Raw genomic sequence first — 24,496 nt, 5'->3', positions numbered from 1 at the left:
AAAAGGTTTCAGTATTAGCTCAATCTTAGGTACTAATATACATTTTGTACTAGTAATTGTAAATATACTATACTTCAGTTCATGATTAATGAATATTGAATTTGAATCCTGAAAATTGACAGCAACGAAATACAAGGCACAGCACTCCGTTAGTTATGTCAGATATGTGTCCATACTACTTACTGTCCCTCATGTTATGCTCGGTGGTGAAACACGTGCGTCGTTTGCGTTTGTAAATTGCTCCTCAAATCGATCATTATTTTGTCCTGCTTTGACATTCCATCATATCCAGCTGTTGTGTGGGGTCAGAGGTCATATGCACAGCTGTGTTGTTATGTAATATTTACCTGTTAAAACACACACGCACGCACGCACGCACGCGCACACACACACACACACACACACAGAGAGAGAGAGCAGTCAGAGATACTGTATGCAGCCTGCGGCAGTGCGGCAGGTATAGCTGCTGCCTGTTATTTAAAACATACACAATCTGTCATTAAACTGCTCAATTATAGAGCTCTATGGTGAACTGGAGAATGTGTGTGCATGCGTGCGCGCGTGTGTCAACTATTTCCAGACACAAACTGTACTTGGTTTAAAACATGACTAATAACAAACAAGAAGTCCTAAATCTGCTGCGTGAAGCCAAACAATGCGCAAACACTGTAGCAGATTAGTGAGCTGTTGTGACAGGAGTGGGATGTCTAATAGAAATACAACCACCGCCAGTGGCTCTCAACCTTTTCTCCATCAAGGCCCAATAGGACAATATTGAAGACATTCCCGGCTGTGTGCTTTTTCAGAGCATGTTGATTTCAATGATCAATCAATTGTGTCCCGGCTTGGATCATAGTATAGGCCTACTCATTTCGTGCTTATTGGTGTTCCAAGGTTTTAGGGGGAACAAAACCATGACTTATGCCTTGTGTTTCTTCTTTTGCTATTTATGTTTTATTATAATTAATATCTTAAGTGTTTTGGCAATTATGTGGGGGATTATCATCATCATCATCATCATCAAGATCATCTTTACATCATATGGCAGTTATCTAAGTACAGGTATATAATTCATCTCCACCAGGAGATCGAGTCGCTGCTGGTGAACTGGACGGGTCCAGAGCTCAGCGGCTTTGGAGAGCTGGTTCTGGAGGGTTCTTTCAAGGTGCAGAGGGTGAAGAAAGAGCGGGCCTTCTTCCTGTTCGACAAGATGCTGCTCATTGCCAAGAAGAGGCCGGAGCACTTTGTCTACAGCACACACATCTTTGTAAGTTCTACCTATAACTTAAAGACTTTGTCTACTCTACAGCAGTGGTTCCCAAACTTTTTCATGTCAATGACCCCCAAATTGACACTAATTAGCCCGCAGACCCCCATTTGAAAAGATATGCCAGGGACCCCCTTAAGAGAAGATTTGTACGGCTCTAGCAGTGATTCTCAACCCATTTAATTTTAAGGACCCCCAGTTTGACATGAATTAGTCTACGGTCTCCCATTTAATGGCATTTCTATCTCTGGGAACCCCAATTTATATTGTAAAATCAATGTTAATTGAACTCTGAGAGTTACAGAATAAGGGTCCATTTGGTTCCAAACTATAATTTAGCTGGGGACCCCCTGGAACTCCCTCAAGGACCTAGGGGTCCCCAGACCCTGCGTTATGAGTTTCCTGAGCTTGTAGATTGGATTTGCTGAGACTCTCTGTTTACATCTTAAAGTCTGATAACAAAATTACTTCAAACTGTAAAATGCTCTGCAGTAAATGTATGAATGTTAAGTCTGAGAGTGTAACCCTGTAACATATAGGACACGCTCCAGTCACTGGCTCACACTAAAGGTCCCAAATGTAAACACAGAGGTGGGGAAAACAGCCTTTTGTTTTAGTGCCCCAACCACGTGGAATGACCTACAGCTTAAATTAAAGATCTGTTCTCCCATAACATACGGTCAATTTAAATCTTTGATTGCAGACTTACCCCCAGGTGTCTGCAACTGTTTTTAAACATAGCCTACGTGCTACGTCACGCAATGAGGAAATGTTACTGTTCTGTTCTGTTTTTGTTTATTGCTTTGAAATATTGTATTATGTGTATCTCGACGACACTGCAAATGACGATGACCTCAATGTCTTTGGAGAATAAATGAAGGTTTGAATGAATGAATGATGTACACCAATGAGACACAGAGTGAATAGACAGAAATGGTGCCATCTTATAACGAGCATTATTACGGCTTGGTTGAATGCTTGATTCTGATTGGTCAGAACCTGCTTAGTGAGGACCAATTATACGAAGATTAGACAGTTGAAAATGGCTGTCCAGTAAGTCCTTGTGCAAATCGTGACTCCCATCAAGAATTCCTAAATGTAGGCCTGGGCCGTGGCTCAGCTGTCCAGGCACCTTGGCTGGAAACCCAGTCTGGCAGTGTGCCGCGGGTTCGACTCCCGATCCCGACGGCCTTTACTGCATGTCTTCCCCTCATCTCTCTCCCCATTTCCTGTCAGCCGACTCCCTCCATAAAAAAATAAAAATAAAATAAAGGCGAAAGCCACATAAAATAAAAATAAAAAAAGAATTCCTAAATGTATGCTACTCACTCTCTCTCTCTCTCTAGTGTTGTAATCTGCTGTTAGTGGAAACATTGAAGGATGCTCTGTGGTTCAAAGTGTCAGACCAGACCATACCAAAACAACAGCATATAGTACAGGTGAGTCTGCCAATGCTGTATATACTGTGGCACTGGTACAACATGGTATACCATTTATAACCTCACTGGTACAACATGGTATACCATTTATTACAACACTGGTATACCATTTATAACCTCACTGGTACAACATGGTATACCATTTATTACAACACTGGTATACCATTTATAACCTCACTGGTACAACATGGTATACCATTTATAACCTCACTGGTACAACATGGTATACCATTTATTACAACACTGGTATACCATTTATAACCTCACTGGTACAACATGGTATACCATTTATAACCTCACTGGTACAACACTGGTATACCATTTATAACCTCACTGGTACAACATGGTATACCATTTATTACAACACTGGTATACCATTTATAACCTCACTGGTACAACATGGTATACCATTTATTACAACACTGGTATACCATTTATAACCTCACTGGTACAACATGGTATACCATTTATAACCTCACTGGTACAACATGGTATACCATTTATTACAACACTGGTATACCATTTATAACCTCACTGGTACAACATGGTATACCATTTATAACCTCACTGGTACAACACTGGTATACCATTTATAACCTCACTGGTACAACATGGTATACCATTTATTACAACACTGGTATACCATTTATAACCTCACTGGTACAACATGGTATACCATTTATTACAACACTGGTATACCATTTATAACCTCACTGGTACAACATGGTATACCATTTATAACCTCACTGGTACAACACTGGTGGTGTACACTGGTATACCACTATTATAAATAAGTGAGGATCCCAGGAATTACCTTATTGGACTGGTCGAAAGTAACTAAGTGCATTTACTCAGGTACAAAGTAACAGACTATTTATACGTTGCAGTATGGCAACATGTACCCAAGTATAAAATGTCAGTACTTCTTCCAGCAGAGTGTCTCTTGTGTGTCTTTCAGACTAAGAACCAGGAGGAGAAGAGGCTGTGGCTGCACTACCTCAAGAGACTGATAGTAGAGAACCACCCTGCTTTACTGCCTCAGAAGGTATAGTATAGTAGAGAACCATCCATCCATCCATCCATCCATTTCCAACCACTTATCCGTAGTCGGGTCGCGGGGGCAACAGCTCCACCAGAGAGCTCCAGACTTTCCTCTCCAGAGCAACATCAGTGACTTCCTCCTGGGGGATCCCGAGACGTTCCAAGGTCAGTGAGTCGATGTGTTTCCTCCAACTGCGCCTTGGTCTGCCCCGGGGTCTCCTCCCGGGTGGGATGTGCCTCGAGGACCTCCCTAGTTAGGCGCCCGAGAGGCCCAGATGCCAGAACCACCTAAGCAGTGACTCTACTCCGAGTCTCTCTCGCGTGACTGAACTTCTCACCCTATCTCTACATTGTAGAGCAGTGATTCCCAAACGTTTTAGCTGAAGACCCGCGCCACATTGTGAGCTTGTATCGGCTATTTCCACTACTTCTTAAACATTTGTTTTATAATATATGGATTTTTTTTCCTTTGATTTCTTCATGAAATTACCCTGAAAAGAAATCATTGAATTTCTTTTTTCTGTTCTTTTTCATTTTTTTCTTTTTTGGAAGTATTTTGAAATAATAATTAAAAACAAAATGTAGGAAACAAAAAATAAAGGGATGGATAGACGGATGGATGGATCAATCGGCTATATGGTTAATTGATTGCTATGTTATTTCAATGTCATACCCCATCTCTAAACATAATAGACCGACAAGTATGCTTCTGTTAGACTTTGCTGCCCCCAAGTGGACAAGTATGCAAACTGTGTGTGTACAATTTAAATGTCACTGTCCATTCTCCTCAGGCAAGGCAAGTCCTTGGGGACAACTTTTGTCAATGTGAGTTGATGTCTTTCTTATTTTATCACATTAAATCTATTACATTTTTGTTTTCTTACATTGTATTTATAACGTTGCACAATATGTCGGATAGTTTAGATATGTTTTATTATGATTTAAACTATCAGAACTATTCAATAAGAGGCACTGTTAGATAAACTTGAATACTGAAGTACAAAAGAAAGGTTTATTAAAAAACAAAGGAAAAAAAAGAATAATCTAAAGCTCCAATCCAGACTTTCTTTACATTAATACGCTTTCATTATTTACCTTCTCAATGTATGGAGTATGGTTGTTGGAGATGTTATTGAGAAATGTTAACATCATCACATGATATCACACAATATTCGCATTTAATTTAATCAACATATGGTTATACAATACATTTTTGTCTAGAATCTCTTCTTTAATTTAGATGTGTTCCTTAGCATATTATAAGAGTAGGTGAAGTAACATATCTTCCTGTTTTTTTAGCGCCACAATTTGAACGGGAACACCTAAAGAAGAACTCTGCTTTGCCGCGATTGGACGACATCCACGGCTATCATCGAGGCAGGCGCCAATCAGGTAAGAGCTGTGTCTGAGGCCCCTTTTCCACCGGTTGGTTCCCAATGGGAACCGGTTCAGTTATTTTTGGTTCTTAGTCCATGAGCCAGAGCTCCAAAATTGGAACGTTAATGATGAATTGAGTGCGCAAAACCATACCTATATTAGATTGCTATCACCATGAAACTTCCTCAATTGAGTACTTACACGAAGACAATGATTTATTGTATTACAAATTTTACATTTTTAAATATGCAAATGAGGTAGGAAAATATGCAAAATAATCGAAAATATGAAAAAGCTACTACTGAGGAAGGGTTATCATGTATTAATTTACTTGTATTGATCCTATACAAATTTAATATAGGTCTAGTTTTTCCCACCAATTTTGGAGCTCTGGCTCATGGACTAAGAACCAAAAAGAACTGAACCGGTTCCCATTGGGAACCAACCGGTGGAAAGGGGGTCTGACTGTCTCCTGGATTTCCTATTGTCTGTCGCTCCTACACTGTCTCTCTTAGTCTCAGCTGCTCTTCTATCAGTTGCTCCTACGACCTACGCTGTCTCTCTCTCTCAGCTGTCCTTGTCTGTCTCTCGTACACTGTCTCTCTCTCAGTTGTCCTTCTGTCTGTCTCTGCTACACTGTCTCCCTCTCAGCTGTCGTACTGTCTGTCTCTCCTATACACCATCTCCCTCTAAGCTTCCCTAAGCTGTCTTCTCACATTGTAGCTTGCTATCGGCTATTTTTGCTATAAAAACAGGTATAAAAAGGGGTTACTCACTTCGTAAAAAAAAATCATTCTCGATTATTTGATAGAAATTGATAGTATAGTTGCTGAGAAAACAATCGATAGTTACAGCCCTATAGAATAGAATATTAACCACATGAACCCTAGCGTCCTAACCGTCCTTGTTGTGGAGCGAACATTCAGCGAGAATAGCCAAGCAAGCTCATACACCGCAACATGAGCTTGTACATCAAGTCTTTTCGGCTAAGAGATTAGCCAAAAATAGAGCTAAGAGCCCTGGGGTCTCCAGTCAAGGAGTATACAGGGCTGAATGGTCCTGTGTATTGTGTTTGTCCCTCCAGAGCCACCAGAGCTGGTCCTCTACACACCTGAGAAATGCAGGAAGAGCCTCCCGTTGCTGCTAGAGGGAAACCTGCCCTATAGGCGCTCACGCAGACAGTCAGGTATAGACACACACACGCACACGCACACACACACAAAGAGAGAGACAGAGAGAATGCAAAATTCTTCTATTTTTTTGCAAATAGATGTAGCAATGTAGCACGGTGTAATCCTTTAAATGCAAAGCTTTTCAATGATCCCACCAGGTCCAGAATTGATTTAATAATATGTTTTATTTTATTTTTCTGTTGTCGTTGCAGCTCCTGCCAAAGACATAGAAGCAGCCTTTCATCCAATCGGTGAGTTTGCTCTTTGCTGATCTGGAGTGTGAAATGTTTTGAACTGTCAATCTGGTTTGTGAAAGGGTTTGACTAGTGCCAATACCATGGCAACTATTTAATACGTTAAAAGTGCTTTAAACCAAGAGTTTTGTGAGTGCTCGTTTTCTCTTTTAGAGATTTTTCTGTAAAGTTATTATTTTTCTCACCCTGTCTGTCTGTCTGTCTGTCTGTCTGTCTGTCTGTCTGTCTGTCTGTCTGTCTGTCTGTCTGTCTGTCTGTCTGTCTGTCTGTCGTCTCTCGCTCCAGGTGCTCTGAAGGTAAGAGATATTCTTTGTCTCTTCACGCACACACAATATTCGTTTCTTTGCAGTTAAAATCCAGACTGTAAATGCTGCACCGTAACATATTTTGTGTATATTTCAACCCATTTAGACCTGAAAGCCTATAATGTTATATTTTTCAGTCCTACGAAAGCGTCTGTGTAATTTTAGATAGCATTGCTGTTGGGCAGAGACCTCTTATCTCCATATTCAAACCTTTTGTGTTTTTTTGTAAATTAAATCACAAAAGCATCAAAAGTAGCAGATTCTTCGAGACCTGCTGCTACTTTTGATGCTTTTGAATTTGAATAATCATGAGGTTTCCACCCGACAGAGACGATATGCTACAGTATAGCTACATTATTGTTATTATTTATTACGTTTTTCAGAAAGCAGAAGGTTAAGATATGCTCCCTGTAACTGTGTTGTGTAATGTTGTGACGTGCAGCCGTGTGGCAGTGAGGGAGAGCTGTCCCAGGGAGGGGACAGTCTGGACGCCAGTGGCAGCACCAGTACGCTGGCCTCGTCTGTCATCGAGGTGGACCCAGACAGGGCGGACACCGCCAGCCTGACAGCACGCTCCTACAGCCATGAAGAACTGGTACGCAACACTAATTATGCTAAGGATGTGTCTACACGTCTCTTCTAATCAAACCGCGGGGGGCTTGGACGTGTAGCCTACACGTCTGTGGGCAGGGCCAAATTAGCCATTGGGCCAGTGGGGCCGTAGCCCAGGGGCCATTGGCTCTCAGGGGCCCTTCGGGGAAATTGGACCGCTGTGTAGTAGGTAGTAACAGAAGATTATGCTTCCCGGTTTTGGGGGGTAATGGAAGGCGGGGCTTTTCAGAGTAAAATCTGCCTCATCTGCTTGGCACTCTAGCGCCTTTATTATGAAAACTCCCCGGCAAAAGAAGTGTTAACTGCCTTTTAGCTATTTTAGCTATTCTCACTGCTTTTAGGGGGAGCTTGTATTTTTAGATAAAAAAAAGTGTGTGTGTGTGTGTGTGTGCGTGCGTGCGTGCGTGCGTGCGTGCGTGCGTGCGTGCGTGCGTGCGTGCGTGCGTGCGTGCGTGCGTGCGTGCGTGCATCTTTGCCTCGATGCCCTTGACGTAGACCGTTTTTTCAACATCCTGTCTTCTCCCTCACAGGAAGAGGAAGAGGAGGGCAGCCCCCCTCTCATCACCCCCCCCCACCCTGTCCATCACGGAGGAGATCCTGGAGTTTATCAACCAGAGCCGAACCCGGGAAATACTGCAGTCTACTGTACACACTGACATGGTAATACTGCAGTCTACTGTACATATTGATATGGTAAATACTGCAGTCTACTTTGATATGGTAAATACTGCAGTCTACTGTACATATTGATATGGTAAATACTGCAGTCTACTGTACATATTGATATGGTAAATACTGCAGTCTACTGTACATATTGATATGGTAAATAATTACTGCACTCTAAGGTCAGCTCTGGTCCGTAGCTTTACTAGTTCTCTGTATGTTCCTCTGTTGAATGGGAGCCTGCTATGTAAATAAATAATATAATGTTCGCTAGTCACCGAAACAAAGACGGTCTTTTCGATTGTCGAAAAGCCTATTCTCCGTGCTGAGAAGATGACAAAATCCACTTTTTAGCCAGAAAATACAATAATGGCCCAAAACACATAAGGTTTTATTCACTCAAACAGATCTGGTTTCATTCCATTCTCCATGTCTCTCTCCCAACAGGAAGTGGCCCTAGATCCATCCATGCAGAGCCAGCCACCAGAAGTCCCTCCTACCCCTCCATCCGACCAATCCAATTTCACCTGCCCCCTGCCCCCGGCCGCCTGCCCCGCCCACACACAGCAACCAGGACAAGATGGAGGTCAGCTCCCTGGCCAGACCGGCGAGGAGGGAGAAGAACCGGACTTACCCGCCGACAAGGACCATGAAGTGCTGAAACAGGCGGCGGTGCCGGGTGAACGAGAAGAGAGAGGAGGAGGAGAGATGCAGGGAGGAGAGGACGAAGACACAATGCCGCTTTCGCCTCTCCTCCCCTCCTCCTGTGTCGCTCCTGATCCCTCCATCCTGGGGGAAATGGAGAAGGAGCGAGAGCCCCCCCCGATGGAACTCCCCCCCGGGGGAGAAGAGAGCGCTGAGGAGGGTTGCGGCGGGGTTTCCCCTGAGGATCACTGTGCGCCGTCCGGTCCGAACCTGAGCCCCCGTCTGCCCCCCAGGCCGGACCTCCACCTCAACAAGAGCGACAAGGCCATCATCCAGAAGATCAGGAGCTATTACGAGGCCGCGGCCGAGGAGGTCAGGGACCTGACGGAGGATGGGGAGGAAGAGGGGGGAGGGGCCGAGGAGGCGGCGACGGGTACGGCGGCGCGGCGCAATAGTTTCTCCCAAATCCCTTCCGGCTTGGTGAGGGAGTCGGTGTCTCGCTTCAACCCACACATCCACCAGGGGGAGCCAGAGGCTGGACGAGGAGAAGGGAGGGATGAAAAGCTGGATGGAGTCAGCGAAGGAGAGACGGACAAGCCCTTCAAACGCAGCACTCCGGCCTCTGTCATGTCCTCTGACGGACGGGACTGCACCCAGGGACAAACGGACAGACAAACAAGGCTATCACAATCCTCATCCTCCACTGACACCCAGTGCGGGGAGAGTCTAAAGGAAGCAGGTTCAAATCTAGAGCAAAACCTCAACAACTCTGGCAGAGATGAAGAGAATGGCGATGTTTTCGAGGACTATACAGCGGAGATGACAGAGATAGTGAAGGGAGGATGGGAGGAGAGTGATCCTGACAGCGTTGTTGTTGTGACCGACATGGAGGTAGAAACATCAGCAAGCTCCGTCGACCACAGAGAGAGATTCCCCGCTACCAAAGACGACCAGCAGAGGTCTGAATCCACCAAAAGCAACACGGGACACAAACCCACCTTGAACGGAGTCTGCGGAGCGAGTCGCACTGCAGAAGAAATCAAAGAAGAACACAGCATGGATCTAAGCACCGACAGCCAACTCCAGCAAATTGATACCAGAACCCAGTCCAGCTGGAATAAATCCAGAAACAAAGACCGAAGCAGCAAAACCATTGACCTCAGGGTGAACCCGGAGGGTCTGCCCGGCCAGTCCAGGGTGGGTCGCTGGGCCCGCCACTCCAGGATCGTCTCTGCAAACCGGACCTTGTTCGAGGGTATCGGATCAGACGTAGCCGGTATCGGGCTGTTCGAAGCGGGGCCGGTGGTGGAGAACTCGGAACGGATCCTGAGCAAGGTCCAAACGCTGGCTCAGATGTACAGCACTAAAGCTGACAGCTTGAAGGTCCCACTGCATCAGAAACAGGCCTGTGTCGGACGGAACCAGTCCTGGACTTCTAGCAAGTTGGTCGGAGGGAATCAGGTCCAAAACGAGACACAGGCTCATTATCAATACCAGACGCCCGCCCAGGCAAAGTCTAGGCAGCGTGCAAGATACCAGAGTCAGAACCAAAGCAGCGCCATCAACGGCAGCCAGGAAACACAGTCCCGGATGACAGCGAGATCACCTCGCTTGGAGACCAAATTGGATCAAACTCAGCGTCACGCAGAGTCCAAAAGATATCTGCCAAGAACTCCTCCTGGTCAGAACAAATACCCAGACTCCCAGTGTCACATCCTAAACCGAACCGTCTCAAAGACACAGAACCAAAGTGACAGCCAGACTGGGTCCGACAGCCATGGAAGCCTGAACCAGGACAGAAGCATGAAGGAAGACGAGAGGGTGATAAAAAGGGCAGTAAGCCTGTCAAATGGTATGTTTAGTTCCGGTGATGTTTCAGAGTTTTTAAAGCACTGGTTTTCAATGTTTTGGGGCCCAAGGCACACCTTCCAGCATTTGTAGCTTTTGAACATAAAAAGGAAAATAATTTAAAATAATTGAATACAATTTTGAAAAATAAATAAATAATAATAATAATAATAATAATAATTTTCAGGGTATATATATAATAAATAAATACAGTGTGTTGTAAGAATAATGTGTGGTTGTCACTTTTGGACTTGTCTCACGGCACACATACCAGTGAGCCTCAAAAAGCTTGTATTAATTCAACCCAATTGCTGAGCATCGATATTTTTTCAGATTTGAAAATCGACAGAGTCATGTGTACATCATTTATACATCCTTGAAAAGAAAGTATAACAAATGAATTGGACAGACATCTGAGTTTCTTGTTGTGTGTTACATTCCCTTCAGATTTCCAGGAGGGCGTCGTCATTCCCTGTGAGCCTCTTGTTTTTGGCCATGCGTTGGTCACAGAGCAGATAGCTCCTACAAGCCACCAGCAGGTGAATGGATATACCCTCCTCTCCAGACCCAGGGACTTCGTCTCTGCTCTGCCCCAGGAACCAACCACCAAGCGGGGCTCTGTCTCCAGCAACGCCTCCTCCACTTCCACCAGCCCCAGAGCAAATACCCCCACGCTCCTATGGGATCAAGAGTCCAACGTGGCCTCAGATAGGAGCCACGTATCTGAGCACTCCTCCAACGAGCCCCCCTCCACTTCCACGCCAGCGCAGGGGGAGCACCTGCCCAAAGCCCTGCCCGAAGATGGCAGCCTTGGACTGGGCTGTGCTTTTAGTGGCGGCTCTGTGACTTCCAACGATATCCAGGATGACTGTTGCTCCCTCCCCGTGCAGAACGATGGCTTGCCTGCAAACGGAAGCTTGGAGCTGGGGTACAGCTGCAGCGAAGACCCCCTGTCCTCTTCCAAGCCCTCCGTAGGGTCACACACACCTCTCCAAAATGCAGATGTAACAGTAGACGGTGCCAGAGAACAACAGGACGAGCATGTACAAGTTACCCAGAGCAGCCCAGATTTGCAGGAACTCCAACAGCAAACAGTTCAAACTGAACCTGAACATGTGTCTACAGCGCCTCCTGGAGGTCCAGAGGTGAGAGACAGTGTAGCATCCAGTCAGACACTGCAGGCACCCACACTGACAACGACATTGATTTATCTCAGTCTCTTTTTTTGAGTGGTGCAAACCACTCCAACAACTGGCTTTGTACCTGTGTACCCGTGTACCCGTGTTTGTTCGTACCAAAAAAACGAGCATGGTTGCTATGGTCACTGACATTACGTCAGACCACAGCTGATCAGGCTATATAAGACCTTGCACCACTCAGTTCACACGGGTGTGATTTTTATTTTTATTTTTCAACTTAGAGCTACACTTGAAAGCCTTGCTTTCAGGTGTATTTTGAGCTTTATACATGATTTATAGTTGTAACGCCCATGGCACCGAGATCTCTTTTTTTAATATCAATTGATTACACAACTGTGTTCTGTACGCACTCGTAACACTCCTGTTGCGGTGTGATGAAAAAAAAACAAAGAAAAGAAAAACGGAAATGAGAATTCCGCTGGCTTATGCTGTCGATAGGAACACAGTAATATCTCGTAATATCTCGGAAATCTTCTTTATGGACCAAAACAAACATGATTTGCGGGTCATTTCTCTAAACGATATAATCCTCGGTTACAAAAAGTCTGAATTAAATAACATTCACGGGACATGTTACGTTACATAGTGATTTTTCACTTCCTGACTCGCAGTTTCTGGGTAAATCGGCTTTCAAACTAAGACGGTTATGAGTTAATATAATTTGTTTACCCTTCAGATCTACAAAGCTGTGGACCCAGGCCTGGCCCAGAGGGAAGCCCCCTGCCTGGGGGAGACAGGAGGCTCCGTTAGGGAGGTCTCTGGGAGTCTAGACCAGATCTACAAAGCTGTGGACCCAGGCCTGGCCCAGAGGGAAGCCCCCTGCCTGGGGGAGACAGGAGGCTCCGTTAGGGAGGTCTCTGGGAGTCTAGACCAGATCTACAAAGCTGTGGACCCAGGCCTGGCCCAGAGGGAAGCCCCCTGCCTGGGGGAGACAGGAGGCTCCGTTAGGGAGGTCTCTGGGAGTCTAGACCAGATCTACAAAGGTGTGGACCCAGGCCTGGCCCAGAGGGAAGCCCCCTGCCTGGGGGATTCAGGAGGCTCCGTTAGGGAGGTCTCTGGGAGTCTAGACCAGATCTACAAAGCTGTGGACCCAGGCCTGGCCCAGAGGGAAGCCCCCTGCCTGGGGGAGACAGGAGGCTCCGTTAGGGAGGTCTCTGGGAGTCTAGACCAGGTTTGGCTGAATGGGGGCGAGGGTGACGAGGGCGCCCCTCTGTCACAGACCAGGGCGTCTGCGTATGACTCAATCCCTCCTGTTCAGATGAATTACGAGATCACAGAAACGCTGGTGTTCACGTCCCCTTCCCCAACACAGTCCTCCGACACAAACTTTGAAGCGACAGCCGTTTGCGGTCAGACCGTCACAGCGTTGGCCTCGATGGGATCCAAAGCCAGCGAGAGGGCCGCGTCCCGCACCTGGTCTTCGGTTCAAACCCCAAGTCATACCCCGACTCCCACTCCTACCGCTCCACCACCGGCCCAGGCTGTGGACTGTCTACCAACATTCACCAGCCAGAGGCCGGATAACTTGCCCACCACCACCACCACAAGCACATGGGCTCTGACTGCCTGGGACTCAACCCACATGATATCAACAGAACAAAGGTTTGTCTTAAAGGAGCACTTGACCCATTTTCAAACTAATCTTCATATTATTGGTCCTCATTAACTCATCAATTCACTGTCAGATTTATTTCGCTTCCTGTTCTCCCCTTGCCAGGCTTTACCTTTAGTAAGGGCATTTTATCAGGTATTTGACCAATCTGGGAACTAAATCGTTACCAAGAAATGTCTTCACCAATGTGTTTCTAAAGGTGTCTAAAAGTTTGAAATTCAACTCCCGTGGGAAATTTGAGTTATTAGCATAATATGTGACCATACCATTAACATCCTTTCATCATTCTTTAAGTAGCATGTGACATATGAAACTAGGGGGTTTTCATGATTCTGAATCCATTCCAAGCATTAGTTTTGCACAAAAAACACTCAACACTCCATCAGGCGCCCCGGCTGACCAGGGGGAGGCAGTTTTAGAGACTAAGATTACTGCATGTTTTTTGTGAGGGTACCTACCCTAGGGCAGGAGTGGACAACTTTGATGATGGAGAGGGCCACTATATATTTCCACACTCACTCAAGAGGGCCACATTATATATACCGTACAGTCAGGCAGAATGATCTTATCTCAGAATTTTAACTTTTTTCGTAATTAATGCCTGACTTTGTCATGCTTTGTCACACAAAACTAGCGAAAATAGCTGATCTACAAGCTCAAAACACATCACAGTGCAACGCGTTTTGCTATTATTTAAAAAAGTATATTTTTTATTTAATTTAAAATTCATTTAGTTTAGCCTACTTATGTTAACTTTATAAACTTAAATACAAATACATTGGACATAAAAAAGACAATATTTTAATACTATAGTATAGACTTTTTAATTATTCAATTAAATCGGGTCATGTTTGCACATTTGGAAATGTCACAGCTGAAATCAATAATCTATCAGTATTCCGATATTATACCCTGCCGGCCGCAATAAGTGAAGGTGTGGCCTCCGGGCCGCCAGTTGCCCATGTTGTATGCCCTAGGGCAGGGGTTCTCAACGTTTTTGGCCGGGGACCCCCGGAAATGCTTTGGCAATGTCTCGGGACCCCCGCCCCGCCCCCTCCCGACCCCCAATTGACTGCTACAATAACCTTAAACCATTTTGGGCGGGAACCCCTTTTGGTGTTTTAAGCATTGTTATAATTTAGCTATTGAAAAATAGCAGATCTACAAGCTCATAGCGCGCCACTGAGTGGCGCGCTACGAGCTTGTAGGTCTGCTATTTTTGAAAAATCGTGAAAATAAAATTTAATTTTTTAATTTTTAATTTTTTTTTATTTTTTGAAAATAATTTGGGGACCCCCTAAAATATTTTGGCGACATTTGGACACGGGAGAACAAACTTTTTATCGCGGTCGATCGTCAACATAAAAGAAAAAATCCATTTGGAGCAAGCATTCTCTGAAAGTATGTGTATCCAAGAATGATCCGTTACCAAACTCAGTTTATGCACCTAGCTCTTATCTTTTGCCATCCATAATTACAGTGAAGAATCACACAGCAGCTGCCAACACTAAATCACTGATTGTGACATTATCTTGCCTCCGGACTGATTCCCTTTAATATGTGTATGTTCCAAAATGTTCCTCCTTCCTTTACTTTTACTTGTATTATTATTATTGTCTCCACCAGGCCGAAAGCATGGTGAGAGAGTACGTTTTGCACTCCGTCCGTGTGTGTGTCCGTGTGTGTGTCCGTCCGTCCATCTATCCGTCTGTGTACAGCTAATCTCCGGCACTGATAACCTGGTCGATGCCAACCACTCCCTGGTTGCCAATGATGAACCTCTGCCCCAAAATTTCCAGAACGGCCTGTTATAGCGCCACCAGGAAAAACACATTTATTGATATTACTCCTTTCTGTCCAAAGATCCCGCAAATCGTTACACACTATCTCTATAGTCATGTGTTCAAGCCAGATCTGTCCAATATTTCATATTCCATCCTAATTGACTAACATTGGCTTTCAAAGTTTGCAGGATTGGCCTCAAATCATGAACGCAGCGTGCAATTTACGTGAAATATTTCACAGACTTTCCTACTAGGCTGAGGAATATATCCCACCCTTTTCACATTGGCCTGTTATAGTGCCACCAACAGGTGGATTTTTACAAAACACATTTTTGGAACAAAATGCCTCAAATCATCGAATTGCCATCCAAGGCGTAAGAAGAAATGGCACCCTTTTCAGTTCACAGTGGCCTATTATAGCACCACCAGGAGGCCACAACCTGACCTGCCCTGGTAGAGAGTAGAGACACTTTATCTAGTTATTATTATTATTCCTTACAGACGTTGTTGAGACCACAGTCTCTTTTTCAGTGGAGCCCGTACCAAGATTGAAGCAATCAAAAACATTCACATGCAGTAAATAGGCCTACAGCAACATAAACACAAAAGCAACAAATGGTATACCAAGTAAAAATAAAACAACATTAAATAAAGCTCTTATAAATGCAAACAATACATTCGTTATACAGTAGAAGCGGTTGCAAATTGCAATTATCAATCCTCCTTATATTAAAACCAATTACTGAATGGTTTACCTATGGTATACCATTCCGTGGAAACCATTAACTTGAATTTTTGCATTTACTGGTTAGCAGTGTGTTGTGACGCGTTGTGATCTTGCAGATCTGCTTTTTTCGTCGTCTGTTTGCCTATTCTGCCCAGCATAAGGACACTAACAGGTGTGATTAATTCCTCCCTCTCTCCTTCAGCTCCACAGAACCAGACCACAGAGTAGCAGAATTCTACCACCAAGGTTCCCGTTCCTCCTCCTCAGTGGGTCGGTTCTCCTCCAGACCGTCTCCAGAGAGCCCCAGCCTTGTGGAGAGACCTTCCCCGGCCGCTGTCCCCCCAGGCCCGCCAGCAGACGTCCTTCAGCCCCCCTCCGCTTTCCGCCCAAGCCTCAGGCGTCGCTCCCCTTCTCCCGTTCGAGCCTTCCCCATTGCCTCCATGCCGGCTCCTACCTGCTCCTCCCCGCCTCCTCCCACCTCCGCTCCGTCCTCCTGCTCCTTCTCATCCCCTCGAGCATTCACCTCCTCCCCTACAGCCATGTCCAGAGGGCCTCCTTGTTTCTCCCCTCCTCCCGCCGCCTCCTGCAGAAGGAGCTCGTCCATGAGGAGCCTCCCTCCGTCCTCTCCCACCCCCTCCTCCTCCTCGGCTTTCGCTCGCTCCTCCTTCCAAACCTCCAGGTCCTCCTCGGTGAGGTCAGCCCCTCCTTCGCCACCACCCACCCTTCCTTTCTCCTCTACTCATCCTCGCGGCCTCCCCGCCTCCTCTCCCTCTCCTTCTCCCACCTCCTCCTCTGCGTTCACCAGGTCTCTAGCCGCCTCCTGTATCAGCCAGTCCATCAGTCAGAGCATGGCTAAAAAGAGCACCACTGCCCAGCAACAAGGCACATCCCAGACGACAGGCGACCAATCGTCCTCCTCCAATTCACCCTCCCACGTACGTCTGCGCTCTCCTTCACCTAAAGTGGCGACCAGCCAGCGTACGTCCGGCGTAGCCGCTCAGAGCACAGGCCATGCCGAGCCGGGAGGCAACGGTGGTGACGGACACCGGCAGCCCAGGTGTCCCCCAACCTCCTCTCCTCTCCGCTCCTCTTGTCCGTCTCCGTTCCCGGTGGAGTCGCCGACTCCCTATCGCTCCCAGCGCTCCCCATCCCCCTCGGTGCCCCTCCCCCAGTACCAGCCTCCCCGCCCTGGGTCCTCCTACTACCCCGGGCCCTCTCCCTCCTTCCTTCACTCTGCCGCCCCTGACTCGTCAAGTTTCGCCAGCATCAACAACAACAACAACAACAGTGCTAACCTTGCTGCTTACGCTGCGGCTGGCAATGCAAACAATGGCATAAATAGCGTTAACGGTAACCTAGGTAACAGCGGTTGGTCAGTCGGCCCGAGGAAGCCGCCGCTAGCTAACGGCAGCGCTGGCGCTAACAGTACGTTCACAACCTCGACGCAGCACTCTCACGACCCATGGTCCGGATGCCACAACCGGGTGGCGCGGCCGTTCTCGGCGTCGGAGCCGAGCTCACGGGTTCAGTCCCCGTCGCCGTCCCCCTGCCCGTCCCCCTCCCCATTTGCCGGCCTCCTGTGCTCCCCGCCGCCTCTCTCTCCGGCACTGCAGCGGAATTACTCCGCCCCCACGGCTGGCAAACCTCCTCACCCCCGGAATGCGCGGGGGCCAGTGGGTGCCGGTACCCATAATCCGTTGGGGCTGACCTTGGAGATGCCCCGGGTCTCCTCGGGTTGTCTTAGCCCCCCCCTCCTTTCCCCGCCCCTCATCGGCACATCGGTTAACGCCTGGACCAATAGCGTGGCGGCGCCTCAGCCTCGCAACCCTCACCTCAACTCCTCTCCCTTCCCTCCCGCCTCCTTTGCCTCGCCCCCTGAGAACCACTCCTCTTTCCACACATCCTCTTCCTCTTCTAATTCCTATGCCCCTGTGTCTCTGCGAGGTTCCAGAGCCTCCTCCCCATCTCCTCCCCCTCCTCCAGGCTCCAGGTCCCCCCTGCGCTCCTCTCGTTCCTCCGAGATCACCTCCCAGGGTTCATGGGGAAGGAGTCTGACCTTCTCCCCCAGCCTGGCTGAGAGGCCCCCGAGCCCGGCCCGGAGCAACCCCAGCGCAGTGCGGCGCTCCTGGTCGGAGGGTGGACAGAGGTCCCTCAGTATCAGGGGAGGAGCATTGGAGGAGTCCGGTCTGCCAGGTCCCAGGTAGGAGGAATCGCCTGATCGCAATTATTTAAGATAAATCACAATGATTCTAGATACATCGCAATTATTCTAGATATATCACATTTCTTTTTTGCATAATCGTCAGAAATAGCAAAAACAGATGATGCGAGCTTGTAGATCAGCTATTTTGTAAGTTATTTGACATATCTCTGCTGTGCAATTTTTGCTTAAAAGGGCCTAAAAGGCCAACACAAATGTACTGTAATTTTCATTATGTTTAATGAAATGTTTTAAATCATTAAATCATTAATCTTCATTATTTGTACGACAATGAATTGTCAACTCAAATGTTATGATTGCGACATCCCTTGCTCCAGAAGCAGCACCTCAGCCTGCCTCCAGGGCCGGCCTCCGAGCCCCAGGTCTGGCCTCCAGTCCCCGCTCTCGCCTAGCAGGCTCAGCCCAGGGAAGGTTGCCCACGGCGAGCAGCATTTCACCAGCGGACCCTGGCCAGATGTCCGAGAGCCCCCGGTCAAATATGAAGGAGCCAACAGCCCTGTTAGAAGCATCACCTCCCCCAATCCCCTCCAAGGTTATTATACCAATTTTAATTTGTTTTTTATTTTATTTTGTATTGTATTGACTTTTTGTTTACAATTTTAGTTGATTTGCTTTTTAATTGGGTTTGTTAGTTTAGCATAGATTTAGTTGTTGAAAAGTTTAGTTTTAGTGTAAGTTTGCCCATTTACAAGCTCACAACGTGGCAACATTATCATTATTATTATTATTTTATTTGTTTTTATTTATTCAAGTATAATAACCCTGCTTCTCTCTCCTGGCCAACAGATTGGGCAGACCCAGAGGTAGAGGAGGGCCTCTGTCGGACCCAGCTCATCTGTGCCTACGTTGCTCGACCTGCACAGAGCCCCGCCCCTCCCCCGGCCTCCCCGCACACACTCCTTGTTTCTCTTCCGCCGCAGCACCGTCAGCTCGAACCGCACATTCATCTCCATTCTCCATTCTCCCCTCCTCAGCACCACCAGCCCGGTCCACAAACCCAGCACCACTCTCAGCACCGTCAGTATGAACCGCACATCCAGCTGCATCCCCCCCTGCCTCAGCAGCCCGAGCCCCAAGCCCAGCTGCGGAGTGCGGCCCCGTCTCCGGCGCCCTCCTCCTCCTCCGAATCGAGAGCGGCGGGGTCCGCCCAGCGGTCGAGCTACGCCACCACGGTCAACCTGCAGATTGCGGGGAGCGGCCGCATCACCTCGTTCAGCACGGCCCAGGTCAGCCTGACTCAGACGCTGCAGGGCGGAGCGGGGGGAGGCGGCGGGGCGGAGGGCCAGGGTCACAGAGGGAGGAGGGTCAGCGTCAATGGACTGCTGCACCTCCCCGCAACTCCCTCTCCTCCCCCTACTCCTCCTCCTCATCCCACCCTCTTTCAGCAGAACTGCAGGAGACTGTGAGAGGGAGCGAGCAGGATGAATAGGAAAGTAGTGATCAATGCAGACAATCAAGTGTATTGGTACAGACGATCAGCTTGTGTACTGATATAGACGATCAGCTTGTGTATAGAAGATCAGTTTGTGTAGTGATACAGATGAGCTGTGGGAGTGAAGACACTCAATCACGTGGGTCCAAAGGAGAGGTGGAGACCATTGATGGACACAAAAGAAAGGTGCTGCATACAGCAACCCAGCGATTTGCAGGGGAATTTTAAGAAAATAATATCCATATTAAACAATTTAAGGCTTTTTAAATCAAGACCCGTTTTGTTCAGCAAGATAACATCCACACATCAACACTTTTTTATTTACTATTTTTGAACCGCACACCTTCAAAATATATGGATATTAACGGGTGTAAATTGCGTATGTCCTAGAACAAAGTGTGAAACGCTCTTGTGAAGCTTATGTTAATCACAGACCTTATTTTCTGCATCAATGGAGAAAAGCATTGGGAGATCTGATAAGGGAACCCATCGTTAACACAGTTCTGGGTTTAGGTTTTACTTCAAATTGTCAAACTCAAGAAACAAGAGTGGGATGAAATGTAGCCTGAAGGAGAGAGAGAAGAGTGCAATATTGGTCAAAGGGAGATACATTGGATTAATTTGTAAAAGATGGCAGAAGTTTGAGACAAAGCTCTACCTGGGACCTGAAAGGAACAATACATCATAACCATTATGTGGATGGAAACAGTCTCTGGACAGTAACTGACCGTACTGTGACCAATGACCATATACGCACTGTCGGTTCCACACCTGACCAATGACCATACACACTGTCGGTTCCACACCTGACCAATGACCATACACACTGTCGGTTCCACACCTGACCAATGACCATACACACTGTCGGTTCCACACCTGACCAATGACCATACACACTGTCGGTTCCACACCTGACCAATGACCATACACACTGTCGGTTCCACACCTGACCAATGACCATACACACTGTCGGTTCCACACCTGACCAATGACCATACACACTGTCGGTTCCACACCGCCACTTGATGACACCACCTGATCAATGCATATCAAACTGGGGGGTCCTTGAAATTCAAAAAGGTTGAGAGCCACTGGTTTACTGTGAGGAAGTCCTCCTGTGCCGTCTCAACCAAACTACACAACTGTATGACTCTCCTCTTGGTCGGGTGGGATGTGTGTGGGCTGGACAACCACACAATGTCATCCCTTAAAGAGGCCTGAACACCTGGCTGGTGCTTCATTCCATATTGTGAATGCAAACAATTACCTTTAGCAGTGACTTTGTCTTTATACCACTTAAACCCTATTGTATATAGCCTACTTCAGCCACCCCTCAAGGGTCTATACTACATAATACCATAATACTAGGTTACTTGTTCGTCTCCTTGAGTGCCCCCCCCCCCCCCCAACCAAAACTCACCAAATCCCTTCACCACTTGCTTGCAGATCAGCTATTTTTGTTGAATGTTTGTCTGTTTTTGCTGAATGATTACCTATTGCATATATCCTTACCTATTGAATGATCACCTATTGCATATCCTTACCTATTTTAACAGGCCCAGAACGGGGGCACTGTAGGGTTCATGTGGTTAAAGATAAAACTCTTTTACAGACATATTTTACAGGCCTAGTTAATATGAAGTCATTGACCCATCGATCATATTTTGGAGAATAATGACATACAGTACTGTTAATGACATATTGTTACGTACTATGTAACAATAAAGTCAAAAATACACATGTACAAACCCTCTCTCTAGCCAAATCAGTGGACACACACACACACACACACACACACACACACACACACACACACACACACACACACACACACACACACACACCACACACACAATCCCTTGTCTGAACTTTTGCTGTGGAATGTACAGTATAATTCTGCAGAATCTCCATGGATTATGGAATATATATCTATTCAAAGAATGATTTGTATCATCATATCTTTATGCCAGTATCTTGGGTTGGGATTATGAACATCCCTCAGCCTGTGTGTCAATGTTGACTGTCATTAAAACAACCAACAGTAACTTCCAAACTGTCTAACCAGTGCTGTATGTAATCAAAGTTGCTTCATGTATAATAATAATAATAATAATAATTATTATTATTATTATTATTATTATTACCCGTATTATTATTATTATTATTATTATTACCCTTATTATTATTATTATTATTATTATAGTTTTAGTAGTTAATAGTAATAGCCTGGGTTGATGATTAGCATGGTGATAACGTTAATTAATTAATAATTAATAATATTTGTATCTTTTCTCAGCTTCTTTGAAACTTATTCTGTTTTATTTGTATTTTATTGTTTTTTATTTATGAAAGTATTCTTATTCTCTTTGGCACTAACCTAATATCCTTTATTATTAATGTCTGTATTTTGCACAGTGTCCTCAGCCTTCGTGTGTGTGTGTGTGTGTGTGTGTGTGTGTGTGTGTGTGTGTGTGTGTGTGTGTGTGTGCGTGCGTGCGTGCGTGCGTGCGTGCGTGCGTGCGTGCGTGCGTGTGCGTGTGCGTGTGCGTGTGTGTGTGTGTGTGTGTTCTACAGGACTTGTCTGTTAAGTTCTCCTCGACTTCGGACCAATCATTCGTATCTGTCTTCTGTATTGGGTTGGTTTCCATAGCAACTAGTTGTTCCCCATCTTCTATATGGTTTTTGTTCCCTATTAAAAATATATCGTCAATTCTGTAATTTCATTGGTCAGTGGTTTCCCACCCTGGGTGTGATGTAAGAGCAAAATGGCGGCGAGAACATTGGTCAGTAAGCTAAATGAAATGATCCAAGCGGTATAATTTTGATCTCTCATGTCACGTGGGAAACCAGGGTTTGGAAGATTTGGGATTACACCTTTAACCACTTGAACCCTAGCCTCTCTGTTCTAGGTTCACCAAAAAATGTGCTGATCCACAAGCTCACAATGCATCGCAATGCAACACATGTGAGCTTGTAGATCTGCAATTTTCGGTGAAGATTTTTTGTGTAGCCCACGCGACAATATTGTAAACTTCATCATATAGAGGGTATATATGCGTATGACATCATCATCATACCCGGAAGTTATGCGGGAACGCCTACCGAGTGGCAAAAAACTACTTTCTGATTGCATTGAACGACATCAAAATCACTTGATTTGCCACTCGATTTGCATTTTATGCATGTGCACACCCTCTATACAATTCAGTGGTGGAAAGTAAGTACATTTACTTACTGTATTGAACTTCTACTTATTATGTTAATGTAATGTATTTCTACATTATTGAAACTTTTAATAAAAAATGTGAGTACTTTTTCCACCACTAATGAGTTCATAAGTACAGGGCCACATTCTAAGACACACAATAACAGTTTGTTTGTTTTTGTCACTAAAACTCAAGGTGACTTAACCGCTTAAGCCCCAATTTTGCCCTCAGCTCACTTGCATATCTCCTATTTCTTTCTTCTTTTTTATCAGTTTTGAAAATGTTCAGATGGTGGCGTTTATTTCTTTATTCATTTATATTTTGCTTCTCAGTCTGGCTATCATCCTGTTTGAGCTGGATTTCCAAACACCAATTATGTCAGGAAGTGACTCGAATAAAAGAACTAATCTGCACAACAGAACGAATCAGTCAGGCTAGAAAAATGTTGAAAAAGTGTGGGGGAAAAGATCTCTCTCTCTCTCTCTATATATATATATATATATATAGAGAGAGAGAGAGAGAGAGAGAAATTCATAATTTCTGCAAGATATATAGGCCTATATATATATATATATATATATATATATATATATAGGCCTATATATATATATATATATATATATATATAGGCCTATATATCTTGCAGAAATTATGCATTTTGGGGTAAAATGTGGAAAAACACATACAATAAAAACATTGCGGATTTCTTTTATTGGGGGGGGGGGGGTATAATCACATGACCAAAATAGGGACACTAGGTTTAAAGTGGTTAAAATCTTATGGGCATAATGTGTGTGTTTGTGTGTATTTTTATAATATTGTTTTTTATTGATCATAGAGTGTGTGTCATAATATTTGGTGCGTGCGTGCGTGCGTGCGTGCGTGCGTGCGTGCGTGCGTGTGGGGAGGGGGAGGGTGAGCTGTCAGTAAGGGAAACTTAATGCCAAACCTGTTTGAACAAACAATGAAATGTAAAGACAATTAAAATGTGTGTGTTTCACAGCTTTAAACACAATGCTTCAGACTCTAATTAGTAATTACTGACCTGTGTGTGGCCTTAACACATGTCAGGCAGAAACCATATCCTTCTATTGTCTCCACCAGGCCAAAGGCATGGAGAGAGAGAGTATGTTTTGCACTGTGTGTGTGTGTGTGTGTGTGTGTGTGTGTGTGCGTGCGTGCGTGCGTGCGTGCGTGCGTGCGTGCGTGCGTGGGCTTGATGGCAGACACTATGAAGGAGGCCTCCTTCATAATAAATGTGTTCTCTTGTACCGTCGTACCGAGCAGATCTACAGTGTACAGGCATATTTTTCTATTTTATTATGAATGAATCACCTTAAAAGCCCTTCAGTGCTCTGCTAAGATGTATGACATCAGACATAGAGACCCAGTTACACACACACACAGTCACACAGTCACACACACACACACACACACACAGTCACACGCACAGTCACACACAGTCACACACACACACACAGTCACACAGTCACACAGTCACACACACACACACACACACACACACACACACACACACACACACACACACACACACACACACACACACACACACACACACACACACACACACACACAGGGAGAGAGAGCGAGGACTCATCCGTTAATCAGAAATAACTGACTCACTCGTAGATGCCATGTCTAAATAAGGATATGGTCCCTGAGACTTGGTTG

At 45.8% G+C, this 24,496-nt stretch overlaps 1 protein-coding gene across 1 annotated transcript in view; it reads left to right on the top strand.

Annotated features, from left to right (window-relative positions):
* The window catches only part of LOC306932137 (uncharacterized protein), a gene marked incomplete at its 5' end in the record, with an annotated part of 59,066 nt that extends 38,891 nt beyond the window's left edge, over nt 1-20,175 (top strand). The window contains 14 exons of the mRNA XM_079513839.1: nt 1,085-1,267; nt 2,614-2,706; nt 3,665-3,751; nt 4,539-4,572; nt 5,047-5,139; nt 6,209-6,310; nt 6,836-6,846; nt 7,298-7,450; nt 8,578-10,627; nt 11,071-11,768; nt 12,499-13,424; nt 16,148-18,145; nt 18,484-18,698; nt 18,953-20,175. Of these exons, the coding sequence (XP_079369965.1) occupies nt 1,085-1,267; nt 2,614-2,706; nt 3,665-3,751; nt 4,539-4,572; nt 5,047-5,139; nt 6,209-6,310; nt 6,836-6,846; nt 7,298-7,450; nt 8,578-10,627; nt 11,071-11,768; nt 12,499-13,424; nt 16,148-18,145; nt 18,484-18,698; nt 18,953-19,572 (7,263 nt within the window). The remainder of the gene's footprint in view (nt 1-1,084; nt 1,268-2,613; nt 2,707-3,664; nt 3,752-4,538; nt 4,573-5,046; nt 5,140-6,208; nt 6,311-6,835; nt 6,847-7,297; nt 7,451-8,577; nt 10,628-11,070; nt 11,769-12,498; nt 13,425-16,147; nt 18,146-18,483; nt 18,699-18,952) is intronic.
* Between the last annotated feature and the right edge of the window lie 4,321 nt (nt 20,176-24,496).

This window comes from Electrona antarctica (assembly GCF_951216825.1).
Source record: "Electrona antarctica genome assembly, chromosome: 11".
NCBI lineage: Eukaryota > Metazoa > Chordata > Actinopteri > Myctophiformes > Myctophidae > Electrona > Electrona antarctica.
This window is presented reverse-complemented; position numbering and strand designations above follow the sequence as displayed.